General features: G+C 46.6%; 1 protein-coding gene across 2 annotated transcripts in view; it reads left to right on the top strand.

Moving 5' to 3' along the window:
• Window positions 1–2,095: 2,095 nt before the first annotated feature.
• The window catches only part of RNF220 (ring finger protein 220), a gene marked incomplete at its 5' end in the record, with an annotated part of 265,038 nt that continues 249,077 nt past the window's right edge, over window positions 2,096–18,056 (top strand). For both annotated transcript variants that reach the window (XM_080692424.1, XM_080692425.1), the window contains one exon: window positions 2,096–2,720. In XM_080692424.1, coding sequence (XP_080548550.1) covers window positions 2,096–2,720 — 625 coding nt within the window. The remainder of the gene's footprint in view (window positions 2,721–18,056) is intronic.

Raw genomic sequence — 18,056 nt, forward strand, 5'->3', positions numbered from 1 at the left:
AGCAGGTTTGAGTGATTCACCGTGTTCTGCTGGAGTGTCCGGTGCTGTCGCCAGATTAGTAATTTATGAAACTCATTTAACATAATGAGGTGATCTAGGAAGTAAAAATAGAAAGTGAATCCTGGGGGAAGTTACTTGGGGGGGGGGACATTCCTCCCCTGGCCCCCAGTATATTAAGTTTGTCTTTTTCCCCCAGCTGGCCTCAAATACTCTGGCTTGTTGATAGACGTGTAGTTCTTTCTTTCTGCTGTGAAGAGCTGCTTAGAACTCTTGGAACAGCCCTGGACCCACTTTCAGAGCATCCATGTTGTGTGACCATTAATCTGACTTGAAAACAGCCAAGAACAGGATTCCCAGACTTGTCAGGCTGACTGGCTGTCCTTGGCAGATCGTTCCCTGCACTGCTATAACTTGACAGGAAAGTTATTTAAAATTTGGAAGAGAGAAAAATCCGTTAATGTGAGATACATAATCTGGTAATTTAGCAATGATGTCTATAAGGAAAGATGCCAAATGAGGAAGCAGTCTGATGGTGTCCACTCATCTTCCCAATTAATAACAGTCATTGACATGTCTGCTCCAGGATGGGAGAAGGAAATACTCTCTTTGCACTGCATTAAGAGGGGAGGCTCCTTCTGCAGTTTAACGGAGGATTCTCTGTTTGAGGGAATACCAAAGATACTCCGTTATGGAAGTGGGTTTTTAAAGGGAGAGGATCCTTTCATTTCTGACCTGACTCACGATTATCATTTGCAGTGGATGGCCATTTGGGGTTACACTTACGAGTTTCATTCAGTTTCTATTTGGGGTGTATATGTTTGAAGTTAAGCAGTCCTAAGAGTCATCCTGTCCTGGCTTTTGATATATAACCCTTTTTCCCCCAACCCTTACTCATTATGAATTTTGAAACTGAATCAGTGGCTATGAAAATGTACACCTAAATTCCAAGGGAAACTGAAAGAAGTCTCTCGAACTCCACTGTGTTGTGGAGGCCCTTGGTTGGACATCAACTCTGACTGTAAGGAGAGCAAAATAAGTCAGAAATTTTGTTAACGTTTTGCTCTAAATGTTAATGGCAACTCCAAGGCAGTTTACAAATCTATTTAAGAGTGAGTGCATTAGTAACTAAAATTACCAATCTGCTCTATGCTGCCCCTGGAAGACGTACCCTCCTGGAGAGCTTACGCCAAAGACACCCATTATGTTTTTAAATATTGTCAGAGACGCCAGGCATTTTATTGATGAAGGTTTTGTTCTTCCTCAGAAAAGAGAAATGAGAAGCTTGTTTGATTAGAAAGGGAAGTAGAGCAAAAATAATGTTGCTGTTGCCTGTTCACATGGTTCTTCTTTCTGGAAACAGTCTTAGATGATACATCTTTATGTATGTGCCAATGCATATAATTAAGCCATGTGTACAGTTCTTATCGACTAATATGTTCAGACGTTCCTGGTCTAGATGTACTTGATATAGGGGTATTTCAGCATGGGAGCATTGTTAGGGGAGATGGAGAGGATGTAAATGTGGGGAATCATCAGAGAGGTAGAACCTGGCCTCTGAACATCAGCCCTGGCATGAGTAGTGTATGCAGGTGGAAGCCCTTTAAAATATAGACCCCCTCCCCACGCACATACCTAATCTACTGGGTGACTTGGCCTTCCAAAGCTCATTTGCTCAGGGAATATTGTATTTGGAGGTTTTATGATTTTTTTTTTCTTTGCTGGGCTCAGGCGCATTTCACCCGGAACGTGTAGGGACCAAAGTCAGCTCGTACGCGTACATCACAGTAAGTTGTCTATTGATTTTCCTGAATGAAAATGGTCTGCTGCTGCTGCCCACTGGCTCCTAAAGCCTGTGGTGTCTCTTGCCCGAGCATCTGTAAGCCAGAAGGATGGTGTTTCGATCACTTGGGGTTTCCCTTTTTTTCTCCCCCTGACTTTCCTCCCCCCTCTTTTTTTTTCCTCTTTGCTGTTTCCGCAGGTCTTAGAAGGGCATGATTCCTCAGTAACACTCCCCGCCCTGATCCAAGGTGCCACTTGGCCTCCCTTCTGGGGAAGACTGCTTCTTGTGTGACGCCGGCCATTGAGAGAGACTCCGATGGACTTACACCGGGCAGCCTTCAAGATGGAGAACTCATCCTACCTTCCCAACCCTCTGGCATCCCCAGCACTGATGGTCCTGGCATCCACCGCCGAGGCCAGCCGGGATGCTTCCATCCCTTGTCAGCAGCCACGACCCTTTGGCGTACCGGTCTCGGTAGACAAGGACGTGCATATTCCGTTCACCAACGGTTCCTACACCTTTGCCTCTATGTACCATCGGCAAGGTGGGGTGCCGGGCACTTTTGCCAACCGTGATTTCCCCCCTTCCTTACTACATCTCCACCCTCAGTTTGCTCCCCCAAATCTAGATTGCACCCCAATCAGTATGCTGAATCATAGTGGTGTGGGGGCCTTCCGTCCCTTTGCTTCCACCGAGGACCGGGAGAGCTATCAGTCAGCCTTTACGCCGGCCAAGCGACTTAAGAACTGCCACGACACTGAATCTCCCCACCTGCGCTTCTCAGATGCTGATGGCAAGGAATATGACTTTGGGACCCAGCTGCCATCTAGCTCCCCCGGTTCACTTAAGGTCGATGACACTGGGAAGAAGATCTTTGCGGTCTCTGGCCTCATTTCTGATCGGGAAGCCTCATCTAGCCCAGAGGATCGGAATGACAGATGTAAGTACTTTGGTTGGAGCCCTCCCTCACCCCTAGTAAGCCCAGCCTCACAGTAGTGTTCAGCAGTAGTGTTCAACAGGTCGGCTGAGCACACTCAAGCAATGGGAAGGGCTGTCGCCTCCCTTGTGAGAGCTTTGGAGTGCTAACGTTTGTCTCTCACCAATGAGTGCTGATAGTTCTTATAGGAAGTGTTTTTCTGAAAGTAGCCAGAGGCAAGTTGGCCTCTGCAATGTTTTTCTCTCTTGAACAAGGCTGGCTTCTTCCCTGGGGACTGTGGAGTGAAGAAGGTACCATATATACATTGGAGTGAAGGTCATTTCATGAGAAATTGCAGGTTCCTAGGGAGGCCTGGAGAAACTTGTCCCTCCTGCTCTCTTTGCTGTCCTCATGTTTCTCTGATCGGGGGATTATTTTTTAGCGTTTCCATTGTATTTCAGCTAGCAGACTCCACGTGATTTTATTTTCACAACTCTCAGCCCTTGTCCACATCAGGCTATTTTTCAGAGAAGGACAAAGGTGTCGTCAATCACCATAAAGCATTTCAAACAGCTGTGTTTTCCTTGTGATCGAAAGGCTGGGAAGCCGACTTCTCTTGGGATTTGACAGGTCTGCTGGACGCTTATCCCGGGGCTCACTTTTAGGACTAGACATGGTTCGCCTGTGTGACCGCTCCATAGTTGATGTTCACCACTATTATTAATTTCTGCTTATGAAATGGCTTTTCTCGTGTTCTCCAAGTACCTCACTGGGCTCTGGTTACATTCATATGGTTGGAACTAAAGCTTTATTTGGAACTCGTAGACTAGGAGTGCTGAACCTTGCAATCTTCCCCTCTGATATAATCAGAAAATAATTGTGTTTTCAAGCTTTTGGGCTGTGGGTAGACAGAGCAGTTTTCTTCAAGCCTGGTGAGAATTTATGAACTGAGGGTGTTTTTCCACCCAACCCTTTGTTCTAAGATTTGCTCCATTTTATTTTCTTAAGAAAACTACATCTGAGATTTGCTTTCCCCTCTTCTCTATGTTTTTGTGCTCCCGTCCTCTCTCTAACCACCAACACGAATACCATTTTTTTCTCTTCTCTTTATGATGCCGAGGAGAGTAATAGAGACATTGCAGCTCTCTCCCCTGTCGGCACCGCTTCCTCAGGCTGTCTCCTTGAATTAGGCACTGTGTTAACTTTCCTGCGCTAAAAGGCATCTGCCTAAACCCAGCGTACCTTTTCAATAAAAGTCATCATAAAATCAACCTGCCTTGTAAATCCATCGCTCTTTGGTTTTGAAATATGTTGCGAGTGTGTCTTTATGTCAGCGTCTGTAAGCTGGAGACCTCCCCACTTGAGGGAGGAGAAGGCTGCTCTGTGACAGCACCACTGCTAGTGTGCCTCTCACACTCTGGCTCCCCGCCCTGCCGCCTCTCACTTTCTGTCCACTCCCGTGTGTTATGTACGATCCTGCTTCTTGGTTATACCTGCTGGGGTATTGGCACTGTATTGGCCTGCCTTTTTTTCCCCCCTTTTTATTTGTAGTTTTTATTTGTTGAGGAATGTGTAATTGATCAAGGCTGGCTGTAATCTGACCTCTGGTGAAAACTCCTTGGGTTAGGGTGTGGCCAGTTCTGCCCCTTTTCCCTTCCAAGTACAAGTTGAAAATGAAATCTTCTCAAAACGAATATGCCACAGAGGAGTAACATCTGGAGATCATGACTCCTTTCTTCTCGCCTAACAGATCTAGATTGTCTCCATTTTGCTGTGGTTTTTTTTTTTTTTTTTTTTTTAGCCCAAACCTGTATGAGACTCCCAGAGCAGGCAGAAGCTTGTTAGTCAAGTCAGAACTCATGGACGTGGATATCCATTCCCCTCTGAGTGTCAAAGCCATAACTCTTCTGTTTGCCTGGTTTGCATTGTGGTAGTGCCATCCCCCATGGAGATGGATCCCTCACACAGGAATACGCCTGGGTGGAGAAAAATTAAATGAGTCTGTCTCCCAAAGTGAAATGGAATTCTGACCTTGAAATTAATGAGATTCTGATCAGAAGGGTGGGGAAACTTCTTTATTTCAAATTGTCATGTTCTATAAATCGGAGTCCTTTCCCCTTGTATTTGTTTAAAATAGTCTTCCTTTACGGAGGACTCTGTGTTCTCCTTTTCTTGTATACAGACACTGGACCTAGAGGAGTGCCTGTGAGCACAGGCTGTTTGTACACACCCATGTTATTAGTTAGAGTTGCATTTGTGACTGATCTTTAGTCAGACACAAAGGTGCCAAGTGAAGATGAGACTGTCACCCCATGGCAGCCCTGGATTTGTGCTCCTTTCTCCTTTCCTTGCCTCGGATAGTGTAGCAGCCTTCCCAGGATTGGGCTGGGCAACATCTGTGCTTTTGATTTTGAGTTTTTGGAAGGCAGGACAAACATTTTCTGCAAGGAAGGGTTGAAGAGGCACCACGACAAAGTCGGTAGCAGCTTTCTTGGCTCTTGTCATACGCCGACATGTGCCGGAATATTTATGGTCTGTTTTATGTAAATACATATTTAAGGGCCGTTAGAAGGCCTGATTATTCCCACTAGATGCCTTTCAGGTCCTCCCTACAGAACCGTTTTGAAATAAGTAATATTTCTCAGATAATCGAGTGACAGTATACAAGACTGCGTCCAGAGGGAGAGAGAGCTGCAGGGGCAGATGGGGCAGCGATGGGGGATGGGGAGGCAAGAAGAGAGGAGGGAAAATGTTCAAAAGAGCCAAGGAATAGAATAGAGTGCTTTTGCCTGGATTGTCAAAATGAATCATGTGTATTTTAGGGTTTTTATTATTAAAATCTAGAATTAATTTCTGATATGGCTGCCTCGTTTTTCAGTTCTTTTCATATAAATAAAATATTTTTCATAAATGTAAAAAATGTTTTAATTAAATACCATACTGAAACTCCTAAGTAAGCATTTAGTTTTAGAGCTTTGTTGGCTGGTAGGGTGTGGTGGGTGAGCCTGGATGTGTGTGTGTGTGTGTGTGTGTGTGTGTGTGTGTGTCCCTTACTCAGTAGAAGTTTTATGACTGAGTTTTAGGTCACTGAAAAAAATCAGTTTTTATAATGGAAATACTGACCATTTTTACTGTTGGAGCCACCCCTTGCTCATAGACTGTATCCATATGCAGATATATCCACATGTGAGCGTCTTTGCAAGAGGGGCCGGTAGGCAGGGTGTAATACACTAGTGTTCATTCCTTAAATCTGGGTACTAATAAAATTTCTTTTGTGATTAAGTATGCATTTTCTTTTGAAAATGGGAATAGAGCTATTTGGGTAAAGTATCCTCTCTCCAGTAGATGATTCCAGTTGCTTGCCTGTCCGTCCACTTGGCATCACAGGTGATCCTGAGGTAGGTGTTGGGCTTTATGGAACAAGGAAGTCTTTGCTCTACAGGACTGACTTATTTGCACTGAAAAATGGAAAAAGTGTTTTGTGAGAAGCCCTTCGTGGAGGATACATAATTCCCCAAGAAGGGGACCGAGGTAACTCCAGTTTATTGTCACTCCCTGAATCAGTCCCCAAGGCTCCTTGTCCAGGGGAATGATGCTAAAATTTATGGACCAATTACGAGTAGTCCACGTTGTGTCTTACATATGAAGTGTCTACAGATATGTTTCCCAGGGCCTTTAAAATAAACATTCCTCATTAAGGAAACTTTACAACAAAAGGGAAGGTAAGTACTGTCTGCTGCCTTGTGCTAGAATCCATACGTTTATTATTCCCTCAGCACTCTGCTGTGTCACGTGCCTCTCCCTTTAAGCCACCCTTGTGTCCAGACTCCTGCCTGGGTGACAGTCTTTGGCCAGCCTGCCTGTCTATGCACTCAGCCCACACTGGAGTTGGCTGAGAAGGCCCAGAGCTGTTCCTGTGGGGCTTTGACTGGCCCTGCCTTCTGGCACACCCTAGGAATGGGCATTGGGCACTGACCATAAGTGGCTTTGCGTGGCTCTCTTCCCTCGTCCTCCCCAGCTTTCAGGCAGTTTCGCAGGCAGGCGGGAGACCTGATGGCTCACAGCAGCTCCTGGATATTTTGCTTTGCTCTCATCTCTTTTTTTTAGGGGGGGGGGTTTGAGCCCAGGGGTATTCTACCTCTGAGCTATACTCCCAGCCCCTCCTAAGTTGCTAAGGATCCTGCTAAGTTGCTGAGGTGAACCTGTGATCCTCCTGTCTTAGCCTCCCAAGTACTAGGATTACAGGCCTGTGTCAGCACGCCTGGCTTGCTCTCATCTTTGATGTATTTGAAAAATCATTCTCAGGTCCCCAAAGCCCTGAGTAGAAGGTATTTTATACTCCAAGATGTGTCTTTATAAAGGCAAGTGTCATTGAATACCCTGTGTCCTAAGAGTCAGCTGAACCACTTGGGTGGAGGGCAGCCTGGAGTCTTGGGCCACGTTAGCTGGAGCACTTCCCAAGGGCTCTGAGACTGCGCGGGCCAAGATTTGGCCTGGGTTGGGGAGAATGACTGGGACAGTTTCAAGGTCACCAGGCTCCACCTCTGTATTGCAGCTGGAGATGACCGGTGTGAAAGGGTCAGCAAATCACCGGAGCACAGGGGTCAGATGGTTCCCTCTGTCCCCACTGCCCAGGCCTCCTGATTCTGGCTCAGCTGCTCCCGAGGGGGGTCTTCCAGAGCCTCTTTCCCCTCCCTACCTCCCAGGGGGCAGGAACTCCTGTGATGTGTGGTGGTTTCTAGTTGTTCACTCCCAACACGGTCATGGAGACTCCTTTTCATGCTGCTGGGTTTAATTGTCTTGTTGGGATAAAGAAATGTTTGCACAGCTAAAGTGGGGCCGGGCTGGACGGGAGCGGTCCCTGATGGCCGCAGAGCCATCTGGCCCGGCTTGGCTCGGCGCGGCGCAGCTCGCGGGCGCGGGGCTCCGTACTCCGGTCTCTTCGCCTGGCCTCGCTCCGCGCCGCGCCGCGCCGCTGCTCTGCTCGGCGGCCGCCTCCTCGCCTCGCACGGCCAGAATGCCTAATCACCATGGTGAGAAAACGGACGCCGGCCGCCCTCCCTCCTGCCTCGCGCCCTCCCTCGGTCAATTGTCATGCAGGAGTGATCGGCCGCGTTTCCCCGCGCCGCCAGCCAGCCCCTCGCCCCTGCCCGGCAGAAGGGTGGCTGGTAATTGATCGCACGGGGGAGGGCGCGGAGGGCCACCCGGGGGGCGCTCGCTCGCCCGCCAAGGACCCCGTCTGCGCCAGAGGCGGCTCCGAGTGGCTTTAGAAATGTCGCCGACCTCGCCGTGCTCCGCTGCGGTACTTAGAGGCGGAGGGAGAACTCCGCGCACCCGCCGGGCCGCCCGCCCTGCAGCCGGCGCCCCAAACCCCCCTGAGCAGGCGGGGGCGCAGGTGGGCGGAGGGCGGGGCTGCGCGGAGGACGGCCTCGCCTGCCTCGCCGTCCGTCTGTCCGTCTGTCCGAGGACTTGGCGCCTTCCCCTCTGGGCTCAGAACGAGCTTCCCGCCCGCCGGGTCCTGGAGCCGGGAGGCCAGCGCGCTCCTCGGCGGCCCCGCGCAGCCCGCGCCGCACAGCGGGCTCGGTGAAGTCGGCGATTCCTGCAACTCTTCCCACGGGAAGTTTTCCGGGGCTGCCTTCCGGTCAGCGCCCCCAGGTTGATTATTTGGTGGCCCTTTTTTGTTTCAAAACAAAACACACACACACACTGTATCCAAATAACAAAAGCTGCCCCTTCCCCACTCCTTTTCCTCATTAGGCAGGGCAGAGGAAACTGAAAAATAGAACTATATATTTTTATATTGGGTTTTCTTGTTTTTAACCCTTATGAACACCCCCATCTGGTTAATACATATTAGCACACGTTGTTGAAATATATTCTTTGTAAATACTCGGGATTTGGACTGATAATACATTTAATAGAGTTATATTTTCATAGTGGTTTTTCTTGTTTTTGGCTCATTAACCACATCCATCTGGTTAATAAATATCAGCACACTTTGGAACATGCTCATTATAAACACTTGAAAATTAGAGTCATAGTACATTTCATTGTAAAAATCCAGACATTTTCACACCAAAATAACAACAATTTTTGGACTTGAATATTCTCATCTAACAGTTTAACCATTTTTCTAAAGGCCATTTTATATCTCTTAAAGAGAGATGAAGTACAGACTTAAGAATAGTTTATTGCTATGTAACAGCTAAAAAGCCTTAATTTTTTTTAAAGTATCATTTGAATTTGGCATCTGTGGTTGAACAAAACCTGTTTTTATCCTCAAAGTGTGTGTTACAGGGTAAGGATTCGTTTCCTTTCTTTGGGACAAGGAGAATTTTCTGCAAAATAACTTTCTTATGCCTTTTCTGGAAAGAGGTCCTGTATTGGAACTGTGAGGTTTAGGCCTAGAAAATGGCAGTCTATGGTATCAACCAGTAAACCTGGGAGATGCTGAAAGTATATAGGAGGGAAGCATCCCTCTCTTGGCCTTACCCAGTGGGTTAGATTTTTTTTATCTTAGTCACATTTTACTTACAGTGTTAATTCCCCCCCCCCCTTGGTGCTAGGCACATCAAAGGGTTTAGTAAGTTTTTAGTCGAGTGTTGAGTACAATGATGGTGCGGTTATGATCTAGCTTTTACCATAAGTTTTTATCAATTTGCCATTCAGTCTTCAGTACCACACTGACCAGAATCTGGCATAGAGGCCTGAGGAAAGAAAGGAAGAATTGATTTAAGCCTTGTGTTGTTTGTTTGTTTGTTTTTGGTGTTGGACATTGAATCCAGGGATAGCTCACCTCTGAGCTATACCCCTAGCCCTTTCTTAAAATTTTTAAAAATTTGAAACAGGTTCTTGCTAAGTTTCTGAGAGCCTGGCTAAATTGCTGAGACTGTCCTTAAACCCAAGTGCTGGGATTACAGGCATGTGCCACCATGCCCAGGTAGGCCTTGAGTCTTGATAATGACCAAGGCAGAGGCTTTTCGAAAGACATGTGAAATCCTCTTTCTCAAATATAGTTATATTGATCAGTTGGAGTACTATAGAATCAAAAACAAATTTGCGTTTTTCTTCTAACCCTCTAGAAACTTGAGACTGGAGTCTATCCCTTTCCCAAATGTTTCCCTGCAGCATTACATCCCTTGTCATGGAGCCCATAAATGCAAGTTAGCTTTTGGTGTGTATTTAGAAAAGAGTTTCTGCCTAGTTTCTGGTTGAAGCTGGAAACAGTCAAGTGATGTGGGGGTTAGCAGACACATGGAGCCATCTGGCAATTCAGATATTTGACTGTCAAGTTTCTCTGTGGACTGTATTCTGATTGCAGATGACCTGGAGGAAATGAAAGTTGTGTTGTTGGAGAGAGGTGATGCTGGGCCCAGTGCATTCTCTTCAGCTCATCTATAGCTTTAGGCAAGTCTGGAGCTACAAGGGGTGAAGAAGGGACACTTTGGTGTAGTCTCATGAGAAATCAAGCCCAGTAAGCCTGACTAGGGTGTGCCAGAGGAGATTTGTCTTTTTCCACTGAAATTCATTTGTAGGTGAGACTAGGGCTTTGCATCCATCTTAGAGAGTCAGTCAGAAAGTCATGGGAGCCTGGAAAGGCATTCACTTTATTTCCAGGTAGATGATTCCCATTTAGTTGCCAGCTAATACTATACTGTTTCCCTTTGACCTTTCTTTTTGGGATTTGATTTAAACCAGGTCAGTGGCCTACCATTATAAGTACCTGTTTAGGGAAATAAAAACTATGTTTGCCCCTTCGAACCTCAACTTAAAAGTGTGAAGGGAGGCAGTGTAATATAGTAGCTATGAGTGCAGTCTGTGTAGTTAGATCTTGACCCTTTAGCACTTTATGACACTGGGCTAGTTTATTTAACCTCTCTGGGCCTCAGTATTCTCATCTGTAAAATGGGAATTACATAACCTTAAAGGGATGATGTGAAGGGCTGAATGAGATTAAATACACAGATAATGCTTAAGACAGTTCCTCACATATACTGAGTGCTCAATACATAATGACTGTTATTATTCCCAGGACAATCTGACAGTATAATCTCCCTTGTTAGCACTGATAGAGCCAAGCACAGGGTCATTAACGCCTGGCATGTATATAGCATCCTTTCACATACATTCATGTCTATGGCAACATGGAGTGGGGGGGAAGAGGCACAAAAACCCCCTTCGTGATGGCCAGCTGCTTCCCCTCCCTTCATTATCATCCATCCACCAGGATTAGCCCTGCTGTCCCTCTGACCTCCTTCTCCCTTGGTTTTATTTAGAAGCAAGTTAATATTAGAGTTAGAGTCTCTGAGTCCAGAAGGGACTTGACTAGGTTAGAAATCTAGCCAGTGGCCCAGGTCAGATAGTCCTAGTCTCATGATATTTTCTCATTCTGGACTTCTGTATTATCAGATATGGTTTGAAATAAATGGGTTATTAGAAGATGAGAGGGAAAGAGATTTGGGCTATATATAATCAGATTTGCCGTAATGGTATTTGACTAGAATTAGAATTCAAAGTCCCGGAGTTTCTAGTATGTCCTTAGATTTTGTTACACAGACACTTTTACCCTCTTGCCTCTGTGAGACAGATCTGAGAACCTTCCCCCATCTGTGTGTGTCACAGGCCCACAGCATGATGGATTGTCTCTGCTTGGGGGAGGCTTAGGACGGGGCTCCAAGGGGCCTTGCAGGTCAGGAGAGAAATACAGCAGCGGGGCTGTGATGGGGGTGCTGGGGAGGGATTAGCGGGGTGGGGGAGGGCAGGGGTGGGCGGGGACCAGCCTCTCCCCACAGTGTCGCTGTGCATTCTCTTAGGAGTAAAAGAGGGCTGTCATTGCCCTGAGCACACAAATAAACTCAGTGTTTTTCTCTTTGGAGAAAAAAAGCCCCCGTGGGGTTTGGGAATACCAGAGAATGTGCTTGTCAGTGGGAGAGGTGGGGAGTGGACGACCCTCTGCCTGAGGACCTTGGGTTTAAGTCTCTGTTTCAAGACAGTGGCTTATGTTTGAAAACTCATGGTCACATAGGAATGGAGCAGCCGTGGCCACTGGAGGCCCGTTTCTTACCAGCTCCTTCATGCCCTTCAAGGGAAGCGCTCACTGCCAGACCAGAATGTCTCTGCAGACCAGGGAGCACCCAGTTCTCTTTCCCTGGCCCCAGCCCCTTCTCACATGTAAGCACAAAGGTATATGGGAGGTAGGAAGGGAAATGCTGAATTTCCTTAATTTGTGGTTTTTAAAGAAGGAGTGAGAGCAACTCTAGAGGCTGAAGCAAGAGGATTGTAAGTTTGAGGCCAGTCTGGACAATTTGTTTGTTTGTTTGTTTTATTTGATAGAAGGATTACATTCAGGGACATTAAGCTACACCCCAGACCCTTTTATTTTTTTATTTTGAGACAGGGTTTCAGTAAGTTGCTTGAGGGTTTCGCTAAGTTGCTAAGGCTGTCTTTAAACCGACAATCCTCCTGTCTCAGCCTCCCATGTATTGCGATTACAGGTGTGTGCTACCATACTCCGCCAGCCTAGACAATTTAGCAAGATCTTGTCTTAAAATAAAATTTTACAATGACTTAGTGGTAGAGCATTTGCCTAGCATATGGGATAGAATACTCTCAATACCAAGGTAAAAAACAAAAACCCAAGAAGGGGAAAAGTCTGTGATTTAGACCCAAATTCCAAAATCAGAGTTCAGAAGGAATTCTAGAAGAGGAAGGGGCGTCTAAGGTGGCGAGGTAAGGGCAGTGGCATGCTAGGGGAGGAATCAGCAGGACTGCAGTTAGAGCCTAGGCTTCAGCTTCCTTCCTGAGCAGTAAAATTAAAAAAAAAAAAAAAAAAATCCTTAGAACAACAAAAGTCTGGACGCATGGGCTTCCTTCCTGACAGGCCAACCTGGTGGGGCTTCATTCAGACTGAGCAGCAGTCAAGGCTGATTTATGGGTAAAAAAGCCCAGACATGTAGGCTTAACCCTTTCCTAACCGCAGGGATGCCTGGCTGCAGTGCCACCTCCTTCCATCTTCCTGGCGCAGCACGGACAGCTCTCTGTTGCCCTTGCTCTTTCCTGAGTGTGCCTGTCCCATCTTCATGAAAAAGTGAGTTGATGAGAAGTTGAGTAACTGGAAGGAGACTGTACCATCAAGCCTGGCACTGGGCTGCTGGCCGGTATATCTTGGTGATGGCATATTGCCCTGGGAGCATTGCATATATCTTTGATAATGGAAGGTACCTCCTGGAGTCTGTATTGGGGTGATCCTGTGAGCCCTGATTTTATCTCTATAAGATACTGGTACTACAGAAAGAATGGTACTACCTCATCTCCGCTGTTTTTTGGTGGCAGTGAATGAAACTATGACAAAGTACACGAGGCACAATTCAGCTGCTGTCACTGGAAGGGAATGAGATACACTCATTGATCCGTTTAATCATTCATATTTACATATTCATATTTATTTAGTTTTTTGTTTGTTTTTGTTTTTTGCAGTACTGGGGATGGAACCCAGGGGCATTGTATTCTACCTCCAAGCTATGCCCCCAGCCCTGTTTTTTATTTTTTTATTCCTTTATTTCAAGACAGGGTCTCACTAAGTAGCTGAGGCTGGCTGTGAACCTGTAATCCTCCTGGCTCAGCCTCCCATTACAAGTGTGCCACCATGCCCAGCTACATCTTCATTTTTTTTTTTTTTTTTAGTACTGGGGATAGAACTCAGAGGCCTACTACATCCCCAGCCCTATTTTTTATTCTTCATTTTGAAACAGGGTCTCACTGAGTAGCAAAGGGCCTCACTAGGTAGCTGAGGCTGTCCACGAACTGCGATCCTCCTATCTCAGCCTCTCAAATGCTGGGATTACAACATGTATCACCACGCCCAGCTCTGCATATTCATATTTAATACTCATATTTACTGAATACCTACATTGTTATGGGCACCATGCTAAGTATGGGGGACAGAATCATGAGACTGATTATAGCCCCACCTTCCCGGAGCTTCAATTTAGTTAGCAACTGCAGGATGTTGTGAAAAGTGCTATCACAGGGAAGTATAAAGTGCCATGGGATTAGAAACAGGAGCATCTGATCTTGTCTCTCTCAGGGATAGCTTTCTGGAGCAAGCAACCTCTAAGTTGTCTGAAAATTAAAAAAGGAGTTATTTATTCAAAGGAGTGAGGCACGGCAGTTTGCTCTTGTGGACAAAGTGGAGCATCTGAGAGTGGAAGAAAGAACTGCGTGTATGCCAAGGGAGGTTCATGATAAAGCGAGAATGGAATTCTCCCTGCCAGGATCTGAGAGCTGACCTCAGCTCTCTACGGCACTTCGTCCCATAGCCAGGCATTCTTGAGAATGTCCATTCGCTGCTTATGTGGTTCTGAGGCCCAACAGGACAGAGGGTCCTGATTTTAAAGTAACTTTAAAGTCACTATAAAATACTTTCTGATGACATATGATATCTTAACCACCAGAGGACTCTTTTGCTGAGTGAAGGAGGGCATTACCCTGCTGATGTTTAGTGAGATAGATAACGGCCCTCAGCCTTTTACTGAAGTTCACGGTCAGCTCTATTCTTTGCCCTGTACAGAGACATGATAGGTCTCAGGACCTGGAATGCTCACTTGGCCATTAAGCTAAGCCACATAGCACTGGGGATTCCTGGCAAGGCTTCTTGGCAAAGTTTCCTACAGGAGGTGCATTACTCAGGCTTGACTTTCACGAGGGAGGTTGGACACATGGTGCCAAGAGTATTGAGGAAAGGAAAAAGGAAGGCAAAACAAATCGTTGTTCCAGCCTGGCACACGTAGGCATCCTAAAAACAGTTCCCTCCTGCAGGGCCTCGGTCCCCTGCCATCCCCACTGCGGTTTCCCTTCCCCCGCCTCTTATCTCCATCTCTCTCCATCCACGAACATTTCCTGAGTCCTTGTGTGCAGAGCCTTGGGCTCAGTGCTGTTCACAGGGGAACCAGAGAAGCAGGAGATCACACTTCCTTTTCTCGAGGGCCCCACGGTTAAGATGAGTAGTTAGAATTCCTACAGGAGAAAGAAATGATAATGTAAAATAAACAGCTGATAAGTGCTAGAGGAGTCATGAGAGGGAGTCGGCCCCAAGGCTGTGATTCCCATATGTGATCTAAGGACCAGCTGCCTGCTTCATTCGGATCACCTGTGCTGGTGTGGGTGGAGAGTTCTGTGGACAGGGCAGATCCCCAGGGCCCAGGCTAGACCCTCCAACTCTGTATTTAGCAGGCAGCATCCCCATGTGATTCTCACACCACTTAAGGCTCCTGAACTGCTCATCCAGGGTGAAAGGAGTAGAGGGAAGGTTTCGCAGAGAAGCCTGGCCTTGAAGGAAGGAGAGTTAGGATGAGGGGAATGGACAGGGCAGGATATCATTCCGCCATTTCGCCGAGGAGTCAGGAAGGATGAGCAACGGCACAAGCAAAACCTTGTTTTCCCAGCTCCCGCCCTGGGGGCCTCTGTCCAGCTGCCTCTAGCCCCACTTTGCCTCAGCTGCTCCTCAGGTGGCTCCCTTTTCCTCTCTTATTGCTGATCAGCTGACGTTGTAGGCTCAGCCCTACCCTTCTTGGTGCAATATTGTCATCATGAGGTGGCCCAGCGGAGGCTGGAGGTGCTTAGCCAGATGCGAGGGAGGCCAGAGCCCGCCCCATGCTCCCAGGCTCCAGCCAGCAGCTGCTCTCCTCATTGTGCCTCCACGGCCTGAAGGGCTTCAGGGGGCTGTGGAGGCGCTGCTGCTGCTGCTGCTGTTGTTTTTTGTTTTGTGGCCAGCCTCCTCTCTTCTTCCCCAGCCCTTAAGCTTTCAAATGGTCATTTGTAAGAAAGGGTTGGAGGGTTCTAGGAAAGGAATCTCTCTCGGTGGCAGAAGTTGTCAGCACCACCTGCAGATTGGCTTTCTGCTCCAAGCTTGAAACCTTCTAGGGGCCGCTACCAATGGGTGGGAGGTTAAATGGACAGTGAACTGGGCTCCATCCAAAGCTCAGGTGCTTCAGGTACCTGTGCATGAGGGTTGTTCTCATCAACTTTGCTTCTAGAGTGGGAGGTGCTGTTCTCCCTTCCCACAGACCATAATTCTGCCTTTTTAGACACACGTCACACTATATTATAATTATCTGCTTAACTGTCCTTCTCCTGTGGGCCCGTGTCTGTGTCCTTTGTGACTCCTTCCAGTGCCTCTCCTCATGTAGCACCTGGCTTAGAAGCATCTGGTGTGAGAGTAAATATACCCAGGATCACTGTTTCCTCTGCCCAGTTCTGCCAAGGCTGCCTGCAGGCTGGCTCTACTCACTTTGACATAGACTGAAGAACAGCACAGGGTCCAGAGCAGGGCCGGGCCCCTCCTGGCATGTGGGAAGTGAGCGAGAAGTGAAATAGCAGTTCAGTGACAGGACAGGGGCGTAATTAGAAGCTCTGGGCTGATTACTTGCTTCATTGCTCTGAGCCCTGGTTACTCATAATAAAATGGGAGGTGGTGAATAGTCCTTACCTCACCTTACAGGGTTGCTGAATCAGAAAAGATAACACAGGTGTGCTCTGTAATCTAACCACTTCAATATACTCATATATACCCCATATACTCTTTCTCTTCTAAGAATATCTGTCAAAAAAGCAAAATGATCTTAAGGAATTAGAAGAGTTTATGAAACGCCCTAGTCCTCAACCTAGAGGGAGCCCTCTTACATGCCAGTTTGTCCTTGAAGTTGGGCTGAGTCCATTCCCTGGCACTGGCCACATTATTCTTGTCTTAGGTGGTTTGGGACAAAAGTTCCCCAACTGTCATAGACTTCTTGTGAAGGTAGGCTGGCAGGCCACTTGCTGTACATATTTGTGACACCTCAGTTGAAGTTTCATTTTGATAGATCCCCACTGAAAGAAATTTACCCTTAGCTTTTCTTCTCAGCAAAGTTGAGGAACTTTATTATTTATTTATTTATTTATTTATTTATTTATTTTTGTGGTACTGGGGATGGAACCTATGGCATTCTACCACCGAGCTACCTTCCCAGCACCTATTTTTTGTTCTTCATTTTGAGTTGCAAAGGGCCTCATTAAGTAGTAACTGAGACTGTCCTCAGACTGTGATCCTCCTGTCTCAGCCTCCCAAATGCTCGGGTTACAAGCGTGCACCACCACACCTGGCTGAGGACCTTTATTTTTTATTTCCAAGGCTCTCTTTTTATTTTGTGGAGGGAAATGTTTGGCTTAGATGCATAATGCCTTGGCTTGAAAAATGATGGGCAGAATCAAGGCAAAGGCTGCTTTCTGCCCTGGAGACCTTGCTTAGGCTACAGGATTAGGAAGCGATGCAGAGGGCAGGGTCGGGTGGGAAGGGTTTGGAAGGGCTGGCCCCTTAGGCGGGGGACCTGTAGAAGTCAGAGCTGGGCCAGGAGGATTGGAAAGAGCAAGCATTTGAAAAAAGGCTTCACGTGTGTGGTAAACTGCATTGTGTGATTATTTAATAGATCATTAACAAGCAGATTCATTAACAAGATCTTAATTAACAAGTTCCAGGGTTATTCTTCCAACATCCCAGGGGAACTGTTCTCCTCCTATTTAGTCCTAGAGACTTCCTCTCCTCCTTAAACTAACTGTACCAGATGCATTTAAATTCAGTCTTTTTTTTATTGCTAGTGAAATGACTGCAGGCAAAGGCAGGAGCATAAGATTACTCCTAATAGTTAATCCCTCCATTTTGGGGGGTACTGGGAATTGAACCTAGGGCCTTGCATATGCTAGGCAAGTGCACTACCACTGAGCTAACTCCTGTGTGTATGTGTGTGTGTTACTGGGATTGAACCCAGGGGCATTCTACCTTTGTGCTACACTCCCATCCCTATTTTTTATTCTTTATTTTGAAACAGGGTCTCACTAAATTGCAGAGAGCATCAATAAGTATCTGAGACTGGCTGTGAACCTGTGATCCTCCTGTCTCAGCCTCCCAAGTGCTGAGATTACAAGTGTGTGCCACCACATTCAGCTAACTCCTTTTGAGTACTTTCTGTATATCAAGCACTATTTTGAATACTTTACAGGTAATGATTAATTTAATCTTCATACAATCAGTAAGAGATAGATACTGTTTGTTTCTATTTACAGATGAGGAGCTAGGCTCAATGGCACCTACTCATAATCCCAGTACTTGGGAGGCTGAAACAGGAGGGTCGCCAGTTCCAGGCCAGCCTCAGCAACTTAGTGAGACACTTTTTCAAAATAAAAATTAAAAAGATCTAAGGGTGTAGCTTGGAAATAGAACACTCGCCAGAAGCAAATCAAAACAAAAAATTGAGAAAACTGGGGCACAGAACATTTTAGCAATATGTCCATTGTCACACAAATGAAAAGAAGCAGAGCTGAGATTCA

Source organism: Muscardinus avellanarius, assembly GCF_963383645.1.
Source record: "Muscardinus avellanarius genome assembly, chromosome: 3".
NCBI classification, from domain to species: Eukaryota; Metazoa; Chordata; class Mammalia; order Rodentia; family Gliridae; genus Muscardinus; species Muscardinus avellanarius.